An 18271-nucleotide genomic window follows, 5' to 3' on the forward strand; every position below is an offset into this window, starting at 1 on the left:
CAGTTTTCCTCTCGCAGTATTTATGTGAGGAGTACTAAATTGTTAGCTTTACCCCTGCATTGATGAGTAGATGTGATGTTTTTCAGAGTTATCAAAACTACTTTTCTTGTTTGGAGCATGCCTTTGGGACGCTAAAACCTGGGACATATTTAACTTGCCGTCTGCAATTCCCCGATCTACTCAAACTACTTGAGTACTCAAAACACAGTGTAGCACCAATGGACTCTGATACAAAGTCTGCAAAGTGCAGGGACTTGGAAGCATCTTGCCTATCCTGCAAAGTGTGGAAGGAGGGGCAGAGGCAGCCTGTGGCTGCAGGGCCTGGAGCAGTGCCTGATTCCCTCATGCTAGTTCCGGGGCCGCCGGGTATAAAGAGCTTTATCCAATGTCTGGAGGGTGGGAGTTTATAGAAAACGCGATGTCTCAACAGGCGAACACGCCTTTCTCCTGGAACTAGCGGGATAAGAAAAAGACACCAGGCTCCTTGTGTTGCTGCTGTGCAGATCACACCCCGACCCCGGAGTCGAGGAGCCAGCTTCTGAGGAAGCTGGAGCATCCCAGCCCAGATGGGACCTCACCATCGGATGGATGGAAGAGCAGCAACTGCTTGCAAACTGCTTATATTATTCACTGCATGCATAATGCGGGGCAGTTGCCAAGGTAAGCGCTATGCTCCAGACTCTCCGGAATGGGACTTGCACTGCAAGGAGCACATCCCTCTCCGGGGACTTCTATGAGAAAAAAAAAAAAAGAGTGCCTGAAAGTAGAGGGTTAACGGGCGCTGACTCAAGGAGTTCTTTCTAATAGCTAGGGAAGACAGTTGGCTCTTTCCAGGAGTCATTTGACGGAGTCGGTTTCTGTTGTGGAAAAAGAAGTAGCGCCTTAAGAATACCACAAACGCCACCGGCTCTTTACCTTCACTTTATCTTGGTTTTAAATTATCCCAGGATGGTGATTGTTTTTCTGGTTTGTACAAACTTTTTTTTTTTTTCTGATTGTACAAGGCAGCAACACACAAATGTGGCTAAATTTGGAGGGGCAACTCAGACATTACAACTCCACTGTATAAACTCGCAGTTTTCCAGAGATGGAAGTGGGCAATTTTTCCTGTAGCGAGTACTGCTTACAGGCTGTGGATGAGGCAAAAAAACCACCCACCCCAGACTTTTTGCATTTTTTCCTTGTGATCTTTGTGCCCTTCTTGCTACTGGAGTATGGGTGATTTTGCAGAGCAGAGTTCACCTGCATTCCAAGAGCTGGTTTGGTGACCACTAAAGTTGTACCTAGAGTTGTTTTTGATGAGTGCACAGGCTGCGGCACTTGCACGTAGACAGGTTGGGCTGGGGTGGGGGGCGGGTTATGCATGGACACGCTTGTGTACGTGTGGTATATGCAGTCATTTACAGAAGGCTATAAGAAAGAAACAGATGCTTAGTCTGGAGCACAATAAGCCCCTCAGTCGGTCTCAGACGCAGATTTGAAGTTGAGAGAGGGAGAACTTTTTCTCTGGGCTTTACTGTTGCTAGGCGACATCGAGGAGCATGTGACGGGCAGAGCAGGCTGAGTGCTGCTCCTCTGGTACTAATCTGGCTGCTAGGGATGGAGTAGCCGTGTCCCCAAGTCCTCTCTCCGGCCTGTGACTGCAGCCCATCTTCCTGCCTTCCCCTTCTTCCCGCAGTTTAATTGCCTTGCAGTGCCAATCAAGCCTGTCTTGTTGGAGCAAGAGTGGCTGAAGTGCATTTCCTCCACCTCGTGTATTGACCTGCAGTCCTGCTGGTTCTCTGTGTCTCTGTGTATTACGTGTGTGTTCAAATTGTTAATCTGCTTTCCTTGCTCAACTCTTAGTTTAAGCTCCTTAGACAGAATCAACCAAGTAATTATACTGCAACTGCTGCTAGCAGCTCCCACTTCTGAGCAGGGAAATAAGAGATAGCTAATGTGCAGCAGGAGACCTGCAAAAGCTCTGGCCAAGGAGGTCACACTGGGCAGAGTTAATCCTATGCACTGTTTTACATTGGATAGAATGGAAGCTGCAGTGTAGGTTAAAACTTTATTTCTTTGCTGTACAGTTGCTTGTGATTGTTCAGGACGTGGCTGGTAAATGACATGACAGAATAAGCAGAGAGAAGATTTGAACTAGTATCCATAGGTAGTGGAAGTACAGAATTTTTTTACTTTTATGATGTCTCCCTGTTCCCCCGTCCCTTCCCCCTGCCTTCACAGTAGAATAACTGTTGAATGAAGCAGTGTAAATGATAGTGCTTTTCCTTGATTTACCTAATTCTGATTTTACTGGAATTGAACATACAGCTTATAAACTGAAAAAAATGCTGCTTCTCATTATTGCTAGGAGTACAGAGTGGTTCTGCAACCTTTATAAGTCTTATTGCCTGTGGGGTAATTGTTCTCAGAAAAAGTTGCTTCTGGAATCTCAAAAACTGGTTAAGTGAGGGTAGTGTCAAGCAGGAGCATCATGGGACTATGGTTAATGTTTGTTTTGAGGAATATCAAAGTGCTTCACACTCAGTCATAAATTAGAGACAATGGATGGATGTTGTAGGTCAGCACTTTTGCAGAGAGCAAATGAGATCATTAGGGCAACTTCACATTTGAACCATGAGTTCTTTAATGTTACTACAAAGCATACTAGATCTATATACTCATGCAATATTCTACATAGTATCTGTTACTGGGCTTACCTTGTCTAACGTGGAAGGCCTGCTGTACTTTTTTTTGGTGAGGATTTAGTACCCGTGAGTGAATTTTTTTTGTTAATGGTTGACCATCAGAGGTACTGTTATTTCTTTATAAAACAATTAATATAAAAATAATATCTAATTAATAGAAATATGCTTTTCTTTATAAAAAGAAGCTTTCTTTCTAGACACAAAGTACGAATAACATTCTTCACAAATTTAATATAGTTAGTATTTCTGTAACCTGTATAATTCAGAATACTTAAATTTCGTTCATTGCTTTTTGGTGTCCCTCAGGTCCTGATTACCTACTTTCACTGAGATGATGTAAATCCTCCAGAAAATAAATGTATTAGTATTAAAATCATATTAATTATTTAATAAAGGACATTGGTGTTAATTTTGTCACAAATTCTGTTAAATTAGTGCAAGTTACAAACAGCGGCAGCATCATCTTTTCCAGACTTGCATGTACTTACACTGAAATTCTGGCTTTGCTGCAATTTATTGCAAAATACCAAATTGCTATGTAAAGGCCAGGATTCCACTGTATTGTGTAGTTTACAATCTTTACATTTCTGTTTGCATCTCCTCTCTTTCTGGTGGATACTTCTGAGAATCTTTTTATTTCTTTAGCATGCTTATGTATAGAATCGTAGGTGATAAATTCACTTTACTTTGAATTATATGAGATCAATGATTGCTTAGCCATGCTGTGTATTTCCTTGCTCATAATCATAATCATAATCATGGAAGCTTTCGAATTCTGGGAAATGCAATTGGAAATGCAAGCATTTCTATTAACGGTCTTTCTCACTACATATATGGAAATTTTTTTGAATTGTACATTCTCTGTTAAGAGGCCAGAAGATCACAGGTCTGTTGACTTCTAGTGCTTATTTTTTGCTTCTCTTTTCAATAACTCATAGTTTATGATTTTTTAAAAGGTTTCTGTTATTGATTTTTCTTGGGGTGGGTTTGTTTGTTTGTTTGTTTGTTTTCTTTATTTTAGGAAATTAGCTGTTCTGTATGCATCCTGGCAAAATGTGATTTGTCCAGAAACGTTGTTGTAACATGAAAGTTAGTGTACCGAATTTGATTTGCATCCTAAATCTCCGCAATGATAAATCATCAGCTAAATGCATCCCAGGTCAATATGAGTAAAATTGTTACCATTATAAGGTCTCTGTTAGTCTGAGAATGAAGGCTATTCTAAGAATGAATGTATATGATGTGATATCTCAGAGATCACCATGAACATTTGCACGAAGTGGGACAGGCCAGAAAGGAAATAGGTATGATAAGACTCGAGTAGAGAAGACGTACAGCAGCTCTTTCTAGAATGGCATGGAGAAACATACTTTTCCATCAGGCATTGTAGTAGTTTAATTTCCAAATTAATAATTCAGTGGTTTTTAGGCATTGTCTTCACTCAAATCTGTTTAGTTTGTCTGTAGGGTGATGTAGAGTGACGTTGCTGTAGGCGACAGGCCACAGTCAGCATTCATACTACAGCACTGAGCACGTTTAAATGACAGAGAAGCCTGTCTGTTAGATTCCACCCCTGCCAAGACCTAGTGTTTGAAGACCTCGAGTGAGACTTTCCTTGGAGACTGAAGATTTGGAAATAATGAGCAGGGAGAAAGGATGGCAAGAAAAACGAATATTGCAATGCAATCATGCAATTGAAAGGGTATTGTGCATGACCTGTGGGCTGCAGTGTTCATAATCCTGCACTAGTGCAATTTTCTTGGTTTGTCTTGGAGATGTTCTCACACAAAATCAAGAGCAAAAATCCCACTGAGTGTCCATCTACCTGGTTTTAAACTGGTTATTTCTTGAGGTCTGACAGTTTAAAAGTACCTATCAGTGAAACACATTATAGTCTTCTCGCATTTAATTCATGAGTATTTCTGTGCACTAACAGGTTTGGGGTTTTTTTTTTTGGTTCCTTTTAATGAATACCCACTTGTAGTACATCTCTTGAATTTTCTTAATAATTTACCCTTTTTCTGTATTCTATTCAGTGAAGCATATCAGGTATTTGCAAAGTAATCAGCTAAAGCAAAGAGTGGAGCAAACCACAGAATTTTAGTTAAAAATTGAAAGCAGTAATTGGATGACACCTGGTTAGATTTAGGTTCTATGCCAAATGCTAGGATTACAGTAAATAATTAAGCTTACAGGAGTGAAGGCAAATAGAAGAGCATCTAAGGAGATTTTAACTAAGATAAATGTATGATGTGTGCGATGTTTCTATTTGCCTGTAAGACAAATCAAAACCTTCTTTCATATATTGAGCTGATTGGAAATTTGAGCAATGAAATCCTACTTTAATCCAGATTTACTTGCCATGTGTTTTGCAGGAAATGAGCAAAGATTCATTTGGGGGAAAGGTAGAATGCAATTTCATTAAAGCCTTTTAATTCTTTTCCTTTTGGGCTTCCTGGATTGACATGAAATCAGTCATACTATTTGGAGCCTTTCCCTTCCATATACCTTCTTACACTCTTAGATTATTGCCAGATCAAAGTCTAGTGGTATTTGGGTTTTTTTAACTTCTCATTCTTTAGCACTGAACCTGGAGGTTTTTCTGTCAATATATATTTTTTAAAAAATCTGAATACTCTTATTTTTAATTGAGCTGTAAGCAGGCACATTGTAGAGGAAGTACAATTTATCTTTGAATATTGGAACAAAATCTGTTTAGTCTTCCTACAATACTTAATTTAGATCTGAGAGGTTGTGATAACTTTTCAGATAGACAAATATGTAGCTTGAATCATATTGTACTATCACTTTTTTAAGCTGGAGTTGTCTCTCCTTTTCAGAGCTCTTCTTAAAACATACTGGAACCATATAGGACTTTGGATGCTTCAACAGAAATTACACTTTCTAGAAGTTGTCATTGTTGACACTAAAGGTCCCTTCTAATTAATGATTGACAGGTTGACTTCTATTTAAAGAGAAGTGGATGTTTTTATTCCACTGCGGCTAATCAGTGATGATAATCAGATAATTTGCCAGTTTCTGTCTAGGAGCTTATGCTGAATGTGGCAGATAAAGCACAAAGATGCTTTTGAAATTATTTAATGTGCTTCTTTATATAATTTCATGACAACACATTATTCTTAAAGGTACTTGAGCTGTTTCTAGATGAAGGAATAATAAGTTTTCTTTTGAATCAACCCAGTGTGACTCCTTTAATTTAAAAGAAACTACCCTGAGTTGTACTGGTCTAAGACAGAAAATAGGATTCAGGAAGACTAAACATCTCTTTTAATAGCTTGGTATTGTTTTAGATCAATTTTGAAGTCCACTTATTATGATAATGTTAATTTTATTAACCAGTTTTGCTTCCATATCTCAGTGCACTTTTAGAACAGTTTAAGACAATGGAGTTTCATTAGTATGCATAGAAATGCCTAATGGAATGGATAGCCTGTAGTGGATTCCTTAAGCTTTTACTGTTGGTTTCAAGGCTTTTAATGTTTTCTTTGTTTTGCATGCTTAAAGTGGATTAGAGATCAAGGATCACTGTTACAAGTTTTGGTTTGGATTAATGAAATGACATATAAAAGTTGACTGAAATTGTCCTACTTCTGTGACCTGTTTATTTTATATTTTTAACATGAATAAATTGCCTTTGTTTTACAATCAAGAAGTCAGATCTTCAGCAAAAGGGCACTGTTTACAGCACATGTGTCAACCCAATTATTTTCTTGCACAAGCAGGTCATGATACTACACCTGCTGAGTTGAGTCAGAGAGTGGGGGTCCATTCCAACTGGGACTCCCTTTGCTGGGGATTACAAGGTCATTCTTTTGTGGAGCAAGAAGATTGGGGGTTTCGTTGTCTTCTGTGGCATCTCTTTAAAAAAAAAAAAAAGGCATAGTCCACAAGATGTCCCAGGAACTGATACATTCATTGATGTATTTAGGATCTAGGTAATGGTTTTTATCTTTAAAAACCATGGTGCACATTTATCAACTCAGATAAATATGCCGTATAAAGTTTAGTTTATTTTGAGGAAGTATAAGACCTGCAGAACTGGAGTAGAGACATATATCAATAATTCTCCTCAGATATGTCCCAAAGAACAGGGGCAAAATTTACTACGTAAAGTTCCTATCATTCAACACCAGTGGGAGACCCCATTTAGATCTGATCAAGCCCTTGTCATACTTTGCCATCTCAGGGCATGGTTCTGAGAAGTGATGAGTCAAGTGAACAGTTCAGTGGATGCCCCACTATCCTTCCCTTCTTCTCCAATATCCCATGCCCATGTTACTGCCAGCCTAGAGTTGTTGGTGTGTGCTTTGTGCTAGCGTGCCACTGCTCATCAGACCTTCTCTGAGGTGCTTTCACTTAGAAACCTGAGGGAAAACTAAACCAGACCTAGGGAATTAGGTGATTTCCTGGTGGCTTAGTGATTTTGAGCAGCATGCAGGTAGTAGTGGGGGGGGGGTAGTTACTGGACTTCGGAAAAGAAAGAGTAAGAAGGGGAGTGCAAGTGAAAGAAAGAGAGGTGTTGGAAAGAGGGAGAGAAAGAGACACTGGATTCTCCTGTGATAAGTCAGTGAATTGTCTCTGCTGGCCATGCAACCACTGCCTACTGCTACTGCTAAAAACTTAAAAAGGCAATGCTTGGCTGGCATGCTGGTATCAAGAGTGGTCCATCAGGGCTGTAGTGAACAAGTGTTAGCGCTGGCAGAAACCCTTTCATAAAGTTGTCTAGTGTAAACAGATGGCTTGGCTTGAGTGGGACTGCTCACATGTTCACTTTTGAGCAGGAGTGTAGGGCTGTTCTCAACCTGCAATGCAATAAATGAACTGGACGAACCAAGCACATGGAATGCTGCTGCACTTTTTGTTGGCCTTCTAGCTGTGTTAAAAATAACTTTTACTACTGCAAGGCCTAGTGGTTTTAAAACCATTTCATATGAAAGAAACAAGCTCGAGTTTATGTCTGAAATGAGTGACAAAGTCTGTGGTATCTTCCATAAGAATATTTGAGCTGTTTGTATTACCTTTGCAGTTTTTAATTTTCTGTATGAAGTCAGCCACAGAACACACTTTAAAGCCTTGCTGAAACTGAGTGCAATACTTTTAAACTTGGCCTATTTAACTTTTTCTAATAGGAGACTTAAATCCTAAGAAATTTCATAAGGCAGTAGAGGGAGAGAGAGAGACCCAAATTACCACCCTGCTAGATGAAAAATCTTGTCATTGAGCATTCTGTATGGAGACACTGACTCTCTGGCCAGCAGTATAACAGGCATGGTTGCAATCTTCTAGCCGGAGTTGTGAAAGACTGATAGAAAACTATTGCTATGAGGAAGGGATTACAATTTCAAGGCTGCAGGCCTGCAGGCAAATGCCTGCAGTTCTCTGAGCAATGTTATTTGTAGTTTTGCACTACCACTGCCATACTTGGGAGACAATGTATGCCTTTCCTGTTGTTTTATGTGCTTCCTTCTGAATGTAAGGACATAATGGGCAGTAGACAGTGTGCAGTAGTTTTATGTGCTTGTGTTTCCAGGGATGTGGCAAGTGTAGGCTTATGGAACTACACAAGCTAGAGCAGTTCTTCCCTACTATTCACCTCTTTGCCTGGAATGCTGCTTAGCGTAGCTAGCTATATAATGAAGGCAATTACTTAAAATATTATGCCTAGCAGCCACCAATGAAAGAAAGTAACAGCAGAATCAAGCATCCTTAAAAATCCAAATGGATGAGTAAATCTGACAGAGAGTTTGGATGGTTAGAGAAGATCTAACTAAAATGCTTCCATTGGTGTTGACGGGAAGAGTAATGTTTCAGTGGGAGATGGTATTTCTTGTATCTGGTCCTCCTTTGATGAATTAAAGGATGTTGTCATTTAATGTGACACATTCATTAATATTACTATTTGTGTAAAAGGATTTTTAAAGTTATTTTAAATAGAAAACTGTAAAGAAAATATACTACGCTTAGAAATGAAATAGGCAAAGGATGATTTAGTTATTACTGTTCATTTTCAGGTCCATTAAGATAAAGCTGCATTTTGTGTGAGCATATTGGACAACAGTGTTGTTTCAGTTCAGGTGATCTTGACAGGGAGTTTGGAACTAGATGATCTTTAATGTCCCTTCCAACCCAAACCATTCTGTGATTCTGTGATTGTTCATTTACTCAGGCCTGCCTTAGCATGTGGAATTTGCTTTTCAGGAAGCTTGATAAGGAGTGATCAGCCCTTAGCTGCGAGCTGAAACAGTCTCACTACTGTATAAGGGAGAAATGTGAAGTGACAACATATCCAAAGAAATATATGTAGTTCCCAATGTCATGGGCAGTAGTAAGCAGCATTAGAATGTCTATCTAGGCACACTAGATGCTTACAGTATGTAGTTAATCTGTTTACTATACTGAAACATCAGTTCTGCTTTTTTGAAAATGTTCTCACATTTTTAGCTTGCAACAAGTAGAGTCGCAATTTTTGAAGTGCAAAATGATGACTACTGCCCTGTAAAGCTTTGGGAACATAACTTAAATTGTCTCTTTTTTTAAATCTGGAATCCTACTAGTATGTTGGTGAAGAATTTTGTTGTGGATATGTGTTCTGTGGTGGGAAGACAGAAATAGCTTTCATTTTATGTGCTTACTGTGTTTTATTATCTGTAAGGGAAGGTGGTTTATTTTTTGCATGACAGGTTTCATTTTTTCATTGACTAACTTGTGATATAATATTATAGTAAGGCTTATGATTGGTGCAGTGCTATATGTTGCATAGCAATTTTCATTCTAGCAATGAGAAAATCAAAGAAATCAAAAAAACTACACAATTTCACTGTCATAAACTGCATTGGAAGGCTCTTACTGAGGCAAATTCTTTTCTGCTGCAATGACTCATCAGATTTCAGGAGTGCATGACTGAATTGAATGCAGGTCATCATCTCAGCATGGGGTCTAATTTTGAGAAAAAAACAGCACACTAGTTGGAAAATTTACTTAAAAACCAGTACAGCTCTCAAATGAGTAGAACTTCCTGAGAAGTTTGTCTGCATCTGTTGGACTTTCTTAGTGATATGTACTGTACATGTTCTCTTTTAGTTGTTTACAGCACTTTTTTTTCTATTTCCACACACTGTAGTTGTAAATACTTCCTTGTCTTGAAGATTTTCCTTGTTTGGTCATATTCCCCCCCTCCTTTGTTACCCAATTGTTATTCTACAGCAGCCTTGGGGGCATTAGTAAGATTCATTCTTATGAAAATGCTTGGGATGCTTCCTTCTGTGAGTAACTGAGGGTGTCTTTATTCTACTGTGTTTGCTTGTTCTTCTTCCTTTTTATGTCATTTGGTCATTAGAACAGATTTTTGCATATTTAGTGTGCCGTTCATGAAAAAGAAGCTTCTGAGATTTAGGGAGAGCTCCTACAGTGTATGCTTCCCTGGAGTTCACAGGGCTTGCTCCACTTGTGCAGCTAACACAATCACAACTGATTTGTGTGGATTAAGACACCTAATGCCAAGACACTAGTTGAGGTTATCCAATTTAGTGCAGAACATGTTCTTTACATGTAATGTGTCTGAAATACATTTCTGTATTGAGAAAGCTACTGGAGGTACTGGTTCTCTTGAATTTGGCCATACAGATAATGCCTTTACTAAATTCTCTAAGAAAGGAGTACAAATAGGTTTTATTAGTCTCATCCTGGAAAATACTTATATAAAGTTGAGATTAAAGAAAGTGTCCAACAAAATTAATGGCTGATCCTCAGTTTATCACTGAAGTACAAGAAATGTTGACAGTGACCTTAAATGGAAGAAGGAACTTGGTCTGTTCTGTATAAGGAATATTTACTTTATCAGTAGAAAGGAGTATCACCTCCTGTCTATTAGAATTAGCCCTTGCTTAAAGGGAATATTTCTCATTCTTGCCTTGTTCTAGGACTAAGAAGATAGTAATAGTTTATTTTTACTTTGAAAAAGTGTGTGAGTTGAAGCAAGATTATAAAGGACCAATTTTTATTGATTTGCTTATAGTACTGTAGGATGTAAAAGATACATAGTATGGATATGTTCTGTTTGTGAGGCATGTATGATAAATAAACTCTCATGGTTTTAAATTTAAGAAGTTTTTTTTTTACTTTTAGGGTCAGTATGAATAATTTTAAAATATTAAATATCTTAACTTTTTTTTACTTTTTACAGAATGATGGGGTTTAAAGTGATAATGTAGAAACCTTGCTTATTTTCTTCTGAGTACCAGAGTTTTAAGAAAAAAAATTAAAACTGAGATTTTTTTTCCTTAAGAGGTCCATATGTAGTTTATCAAAAAATTAGGAGCATTTTTCTTTATTATTAGTTCAGGCTTATGCTTTAAAAAAATAAAATTGAGTAGATTTGTTAAAAAATAATTAATAAACTGTTTCTATTTTTTATCAGGCTGTTTGCAGTTGTTGCTTTTTCAGTTAATAAAGCTGAAGTAAGGTAGAGAGTGTGAGGATTATGAATATCTTTAACGTTGCTAGGAGGCATTTACAGTGTCATTCCTTTGAACTTGTTGTCTGCAAGAGACTTGACTCTTTTTATTTTGCAGGAAAGCTTTCCTGCTTAGTTTCAGTAGGTTAAATCCTGAATTTCTTTAATTCTTGGATTAATGTTGAGGCATTAGCAGAAAGTAATCTTTAGTCCTTTTATAACTGTATTATCTGAAAACAAATAGTTTAACATAAAGTACACTAATTTAAAGTATTTTTGTGAAAGATTTTGCATGTGAGCATTACTAAAATGAGATTGATGCTTTAGTTTTAACGATGGCTTTAATCGACAAGTGTCTGCATGTACCACATACAGACACAAAGCATAGACTATAATGTAGATTTTGCTGGGTTTTTTACTGCTTGGCAAGTAAAGGGAAACCATATAAATCTGCTGATGCTTCAATGAAATGTGGTATTTCTAAGTCCATATTGAAAGACAGTATTTTCACTTTTGGTCTTGAATTTTAAGGTGCTTTTTATTATAAATCAGTAATTTAAAATGTAGGTATTGGATCTTGCCTATCAGAGTAGAATCCATTTATTACAGCTTCTGATACCTGTCATTCTGCTGAACACAGAATGTGGTTTACTCAAAACTAAGTCTAGCTAGTGTCAGTGAAGAACCAGATCTGTTGTTTCAAGTTCTGTCCTTTATCATTTCCACCACTGCCCCACGACTCCCACCCCCAAATAATCTGAAATGTGCCTTGTTTCTTGTACTGTCTAATACACACTCTAACAGAGTGTGCCTCTCATGTATGGTGCCTTTCTGGAGTGCTAACAGAGGGACAACAGAATATGACTATATGTTGGTGAGGGGAAGAACAGGGCCACTTGGCCTCTTGGCATTGGGGCACCCAGGTGAGTTCGAGTCTGTTGTCTTTATGCTGCAAACTGTCTGGGTATGACCCTTCTTTTTGTTACATCATTGTACAGCACAAGGCACAAAGAGTTCTTGAGCAGCTGTATTATTTACTAATAATAATCTCGTTATATGCAATTGGATGACAATTCAGTAAAATAAATCCTACACTTCCCTATTAACACTGTGTTTCTGTCTCTCTGGCACTGCAGGTATTCTGCTATAGATTGTCCCTTGACTAGTCCCCTGTCTGCCTGTTGATCTGTATACTAAGATCTTGCAGCCGTGTGAAGTGGGTGCAGACACACATTTGTACTGTCTTTTTGTTGGTATTGTCAGTTAAAATTATTTGTCTGATATAACCTAGTTTAGAGACTAGGTACATAGACATAGATGTTTAGAGACATAGATACAAAAAGACATTTTGTTATTTGTTGCGAGGTCTGAAGACTGCAGATAAATCTTCTACTTTCTGTAATAGCTATAAATGCTTATGTGGTCGGTTTTTTGTAAATTGGAACAGTGTGTATGAAAGTTAATGAAGTTTGAAGAGTGTAGAAAGATTGAAGGTTAAATATTGTTCAAGGTATATGAAATTTAGCATAATTTTATCAGACTGATTTTTTCTTATATTTTAAAATAATTTTGTCACTTGCCTATTGTAATTTCTAGCGGATACTGCTTTTCAGTATCATAGGGATATATTACAATAATAAGCTAAAGGTTTTTCCTAAACTATGGGTTTTGTTTCTTTCCTCCATTAGTGTGGGGGAACAGAGATGGAATTTACAGAGGTTCAGCTTCCCCTCCCTGAGCATTCCAAACACTTGTGCTGTTTGGCACGTAATTAAGCGAGGCAAAAAATATGATATCGAAGTGTATGGAGGGTGATTCTCCAGGATTCTTTTACCTGCAAGGCCATTGGAATGGGCTGCTCTGTTTGGGGGCAAATGGGAGCAGAGAATACCTTAGCTGGAAGACAGGAAGGGAGAAAAGAGAGCTTGTCACTTATTTTTCTCACTTACTTTTCTTTTTGTGAGTTCGTGTGGAGAAGGTTTGTAATGCCCAGTATGTTTGCATTTACTTGTTGAAAACCTGAAGATTTATTAAAAGTGGAACTGTTCAGTTGAAAAGATATTGCCTTGAAGAACATTACTCTTTTAAATTAAAAAAAAAAAAATCTGTTGAGGGAGTTGATTCCTAAAAGTGTAAAGTAATTGCAGCAGTGTAAGTTTGATTTTTGAGTGGACAGTTTGAGAGTGGTACAATCTACCCTGGGCTTAATACATTCCTCATTACTTTAAATCCTTCATTCAGCTTAACTGTTAAAGAAGTGTTAGCAGTTCTCAAAGATATTGTGAGTACAAGGAAGGGAGAACGAATGAGGGGGTTTGGCCTATTCTGTGGAGTCAGAATGAACAGTCATGACCCTTAATCTGTGGATGACAAATGTAATTCAAAAGATTTGTAGTCAGAGTTAAAAGTGTGAGGGACTTCAAGGTTGAATGGGCAGGTAGAAAACGTGTGAAAAGAATAGAAAGGACTAGAACTGTTCAGGAAGGAACTGTAAGGAATCTAAAGTAATGCAGAGTAGCAAAGAGTAAGGCTGTATTGGCTTCTACTGTAAGTCAAACATAACATTCTGGTTTTGATACAAGATGATTGAATTTAACATTTAATTCTCAAACTAAATATTTCTACAGAAACATTGGCACAAATGAAGCCCAGTGAAGGTTGAGAGGGTGTGGTGGACTGCCTTCCTATTGAAGACTGTAGCCCTATGGGTTAGAGCATTGTGCTGTGAGATGTATGAAGCTATTAACCTCTCTCTCTTCTGCTTGAGTTCCCTATGACTTTCAGTTCCCCGTGACATTGAGTAACATTCATTAGTGTTGTAAAGGTTGACTGTCATCCTCTAATGGCAGTGGGGTTTGTCTTAGGCAGTGGTTTACCATAGGATACTTCATTCATATGCAGGCAGCAATTGTTGCAGAACAGAAGGTGAATAGTGCTTGTATTGCATTATTTCCTTTGGTAAAAGATGCATTTACTTTTAATAAACGTTTTGTTTAGTTTTGCGTTTTGTTCAATCTTTGCTCTGGCAAAATCGCAGGTCATGTTGCTTATTCCAGTGGAAAATGATTACCTGACATAATCTTGTTCAAGCAGCTTTCCCAGAGCCAGTAATGTAAGACCTTGTTTTACCTGAGCAACTCCTGAATCTTAAACATCCACTCAGAATCTCTTACAGAGAATCCCAGACACAGAGAACAATGGAAAGTCTAATGACACAGTTAACATAAGGCCCAAAGGTAGTAAGTGTAGGAAGAAGTTTAGAAATAAGGCTTTGGGCTATATTTTTGCAGTGATGGTTCTGATCTCTGATTTGCATTTTTCAGTATTAGACTGGCTTATATTAAATATTATCTCATATATTTGTTATAGCCTTGGTGTCCTTCCTGAATATTGAGCAGTTGAAACAGATCTTACCTTTCCAAATTATTTTGTTAATGCCCAGAGATTCTTTATATATATTCTGGTGTCATTCCTAAGGTCTGCCATGCAATTTAGCCTGTATTTTACTAATGCTTTAATGACAGTGAGAATTATGGTAATAGTAGAGCAACACCAAAAATTCAATCATTTCTGAAATTCAAACTTTCAAAAATCACTCAAAATCTTTCTATTAGCAAATTTTAAGCATGACAGTGAAGACTGATTATTTATTGCTTGTTTTTAAAACTCGGTGGTTATTTCCTCCAGCAATCTTGCTAACAGCATTCTGTTTGCCTAAAAGAAGTGTCTGGTTTTATCAGCATTTGTCAGAGTAAATCTGAATTTCCATGTAAATTAGGTCATTAGTATTAATTTTTATCAATATCTGACTGATTAATGAGCTGTCTTACCATAAAAAAAGCCCCACAAAAACTCTTATGAAAAGGAAAACCTTCAAAAAAATTACTAATGACTAAATCTTGAGTGAATTGAGGCTTCAAATAACATCCATAAACAAGCTAATATCCCTTGTCTTCTGACAGTCCCCACTCTTGCTGAAACCCAGGTGCTGCAGGCTCATGTTGCATAGCATATACCAAACCTGGTTATTGCTGACGTGGTTATTTTTCTTTCATTCTGGGTATTTCTCCTGGGTATTGTAGGAGTAATTTTGTAATCATGCATTCTTCTCCTGATTACTTTCTCCTTTATCAAAGTTAGAATTGTTTTTGACCACAGTTGAAGCATAAGCTTTTTAGAACCTTTGTGAGAAGTGCCCTTGATATTTTTGCTTCTTTCATATTATTTGTTTTCAAAGATTGTCTCTAATGAATTTACGTAATTATCTGCTGTGTCATTTTCTTTGTTCTAAAGATAATATAAAACAGTGGTAAGTATCAGTCTTTCATATTTTTATAGGTATTTCAGAGCTCTTTGCCTCAGTTCTAAATAAGTGTAGAAGATAACACTGTAAGCCTAATGTCATAATTAAATAAGTTATAACAGTTCTGCTGAAGAATTGTATAATGGACATTGATACAGCACTTACTGTATGTAGGTGTGAGCAACTTAAACTATGATTCTGCAAAGTATTACAGAGTGTAGCAGAACTGTGTGATTCTCAGGTTTTGTGTTAACATTCACTTACCATTTCTCATACTGTACAAAGACTGTTGTGTTTATAATGCTTTTAAAAAAGTTTATCAGTGTTATCTTCTCATTTTAATCACTAGAAGGGTATGTTTAACTACAGGAACTTAATACAAGATAGGGAAAATAAATTGCCAGTGTTGTACATAGTGCTTGAATTTTTTTTAGCTAATTATTATTTAGAAATAATGTACAAATTACTCATATTGATTGCTTATAAGCATGTGTTTAATTAAAAATTCTAATCATGTGGATGCAGATTTAATTCTCTATTGTAACTTCTTAAGTAAGTGACTATGAATATTCCAGTAGTTTTGAAAACAATAATATATTAAATATACAAGCAGATTTAGTGTTTGCTTTGCTTAGTAATTGCAATTGATAAATGGTGGTTTATGTGTTGTGTTTATTAGAGCTTTAACTGCTAATCTTATATGAAAATATTGCTTTGTAGGGCAAAATTCAGGGAGAGGGCCTGGGATTCCAGAGTGAACTTGTACATTCCTTCAGGGCATTTTTGCAAGGGAGGTTGTTGTGTTTTAAAGGTAGTTGATAAGAGACCTGCACCACCAACCCCAGACCTGCACCACCAACCACCATCATGCATTAGTCTATAGAAGGTATTTGGGTGAACATACTCCTGTACCACTCCGTACCACCATTTATCCAAGTGAAATTTTTGACCATTTGCAGGATACATTATAAATCAGGATGTCACTACCAGACAATCAGATTTGAACATTCCTTGCATAAAGTAGCTTGCCTATATCCCTTAGGAATACATCACTTAACTGTGTTTATGTGACAGTGTTGATATGCCTGGTTTTACATGAAAGTTAGGGTAGCGTGTTATTTATGTCATCACAAATTCATGAAGTAGGTGGTTGTGCTTTATATATACTGAGGTTATCTTCTCTGGACAAATCATTCAGAATAATTGAAAGATGTAGTTTTATCTTATGGCTGTTAATTAAATCAGGAAACAGGACTTTTTTTTTCTTCAGAGTTGGACTTTGCTACTACCTCAGGTTTTTTCAGTGTTCCCTTCTCTGAGGTGCTGACAACAGATTAACATGAAACAGAGCACTGTTGAACCTAATTATGTTATAGCTCATTGTTTTGGGGACCTATAAAACTGTTCACTCCCTTTTTATGAGGCCATAGTCACAATGAAAGGCCATAAACAGTGCCTTTTCTCTTTCCTATGGGACTGGAGATTTCATTAGTTGACTAATAAAGGCCTGATCGAGCTGCATTTACACCTGGGAATGAATGCTTCTTTATCAGGTCTTAATCCTTAGTAGGTCAAGCAGGAGGGAATGACAGCAGGACAGCTTTTGATCAGCCATAAATGGCTGAAAGCTTAATTTTTTAAAAATTATTTGCTATTCAGATCTTGACTGGAGACATGCTTCCTTGTACTTCAGAGAAAAGATTTTAAATATGTGGACATTATTAAAAAACAAAACAAACCTGAGATCTTTCTACACTTTCAAGCATTTACTGCTGAAACAAGATTTCCACATTAGCTAAAAGGATTATTATTATTATTTTTTTTTTTTTTTAAATCCTCATAGACTTTGGAGACCACTAATGTTTGACATGTTTAGTCCTTAGAAATAACATGCAAAATGATTCCCTACCTTTATTTAAAGTCTATACTGCTTGGGAATTTAACATTGATACATTCCTACTAAATAGGTTTCTGTAGTGTAGGTGCTCCTCTGAGAGTTGTTTAGGTTAATTTTCCTTTTTTAAAATTGTTTTCGTTTTGTTTATGTAATATAAAAATATAAATTTATTGAAATTTTCTGACAATTTAGTTGGAATGTCCTGTAATGTTTAGAGATGGTTATTTACTTTTTTTGTTTGACTGGGTGTATAGAGATCTTTTTTATCTATGTACTTTTTAATATTTTTTGTACTATTGTAATATCATTTTCTCTCCTTTCTGTGCCACAAGGCAATGGATAGATTACAGTTGTTTACCGGGAATGAACGTCACTGTCTGTGTTTATGTGCCTGTACTGCCAACCTGCTCCTTACTCTGTTTTACCACAGGATGTGAGCGGGGGCAGTTTCGCTGTGGGAATGGCCGCTGTATTCCTGCTGATTGGAGGTGTGATGGGGCCAGAGACTGCTCGGATGACACAGATGAAGCTGGTTGCCGTAAGTGAAACAAATACAGAGCAACATTTTTGTAATATAATTAATAAGATCCCAATGTACATGGGGTTCAAGAATGAATACTGAAGAGGGAGAAAACTCGTTGTCTTGAGATACTGCAGAATCTCTTTGAGTCATATGTAATGAGTTTATTTGCTTTGGTAGTCAGAAAATCAAGTACTGCTCAGCTTCTAACATGACTTAATCTTTTTTTAGAAATCTGACTGTCCAATAATGCAATTTCATTTTGTGACTAACGTTCTAAGTAGATGTAGAAATGTATTGTATTCTATTACTGCAGTAATCCTGAATATTGCATGTGTACACAGCTATATCAGCATCACTTGTGGTCCAAATCTTTGGATTTTTCAAGCCC

At 37.1% G+C, this 18271-nt stretch overlaps 1 protein-coding gene across 2 annotated transcripts in view; it reads left to right on the forward strand.

The window, feature by feature from the left end:
* The first annotated feature begins 413 nt into the window (after positions 1 to 413).
* Positions 414 to 18271, forward strand: part of LRP2 (LDL receptor related protein 2) — a 114851-nt gene continuing 96993 nt past the window's right edge. For both annotated transcript variants that reach the window (XM_032692907.1, XM_032692908.1), the window contains exons 1-2: positions 414 to 660; positions 17791 to 17898. In XM_032692907.1, coding sequence (XP_032548798.1) covers positions 567 to 660; positions 17791 to 17898 — 202 coding nt within the window. In that variant the 5' untranslated portion in view covers positions 414 to 566. The remainder of the gene's footprint in view (positions 661 to 17790; positions 17899 to 18271) is intronic.

Source organism: Chiroxiphia lanceolata, chromosome 7, assembly GCF_009829145.1.
Source record: "Chiroxiphia lanceolata isolate bChiLan1 chromosome 7, bChiLan1.pri, whole genome shotgun sequence".
Classification (NCBI taxonomy): domain Eukaryota; kingdom Metazoa; phylum Chordata; class Aves; order Passeriformes; family Pipridae; genus Chiroxiphia; species Chiroxiphia lanceolata.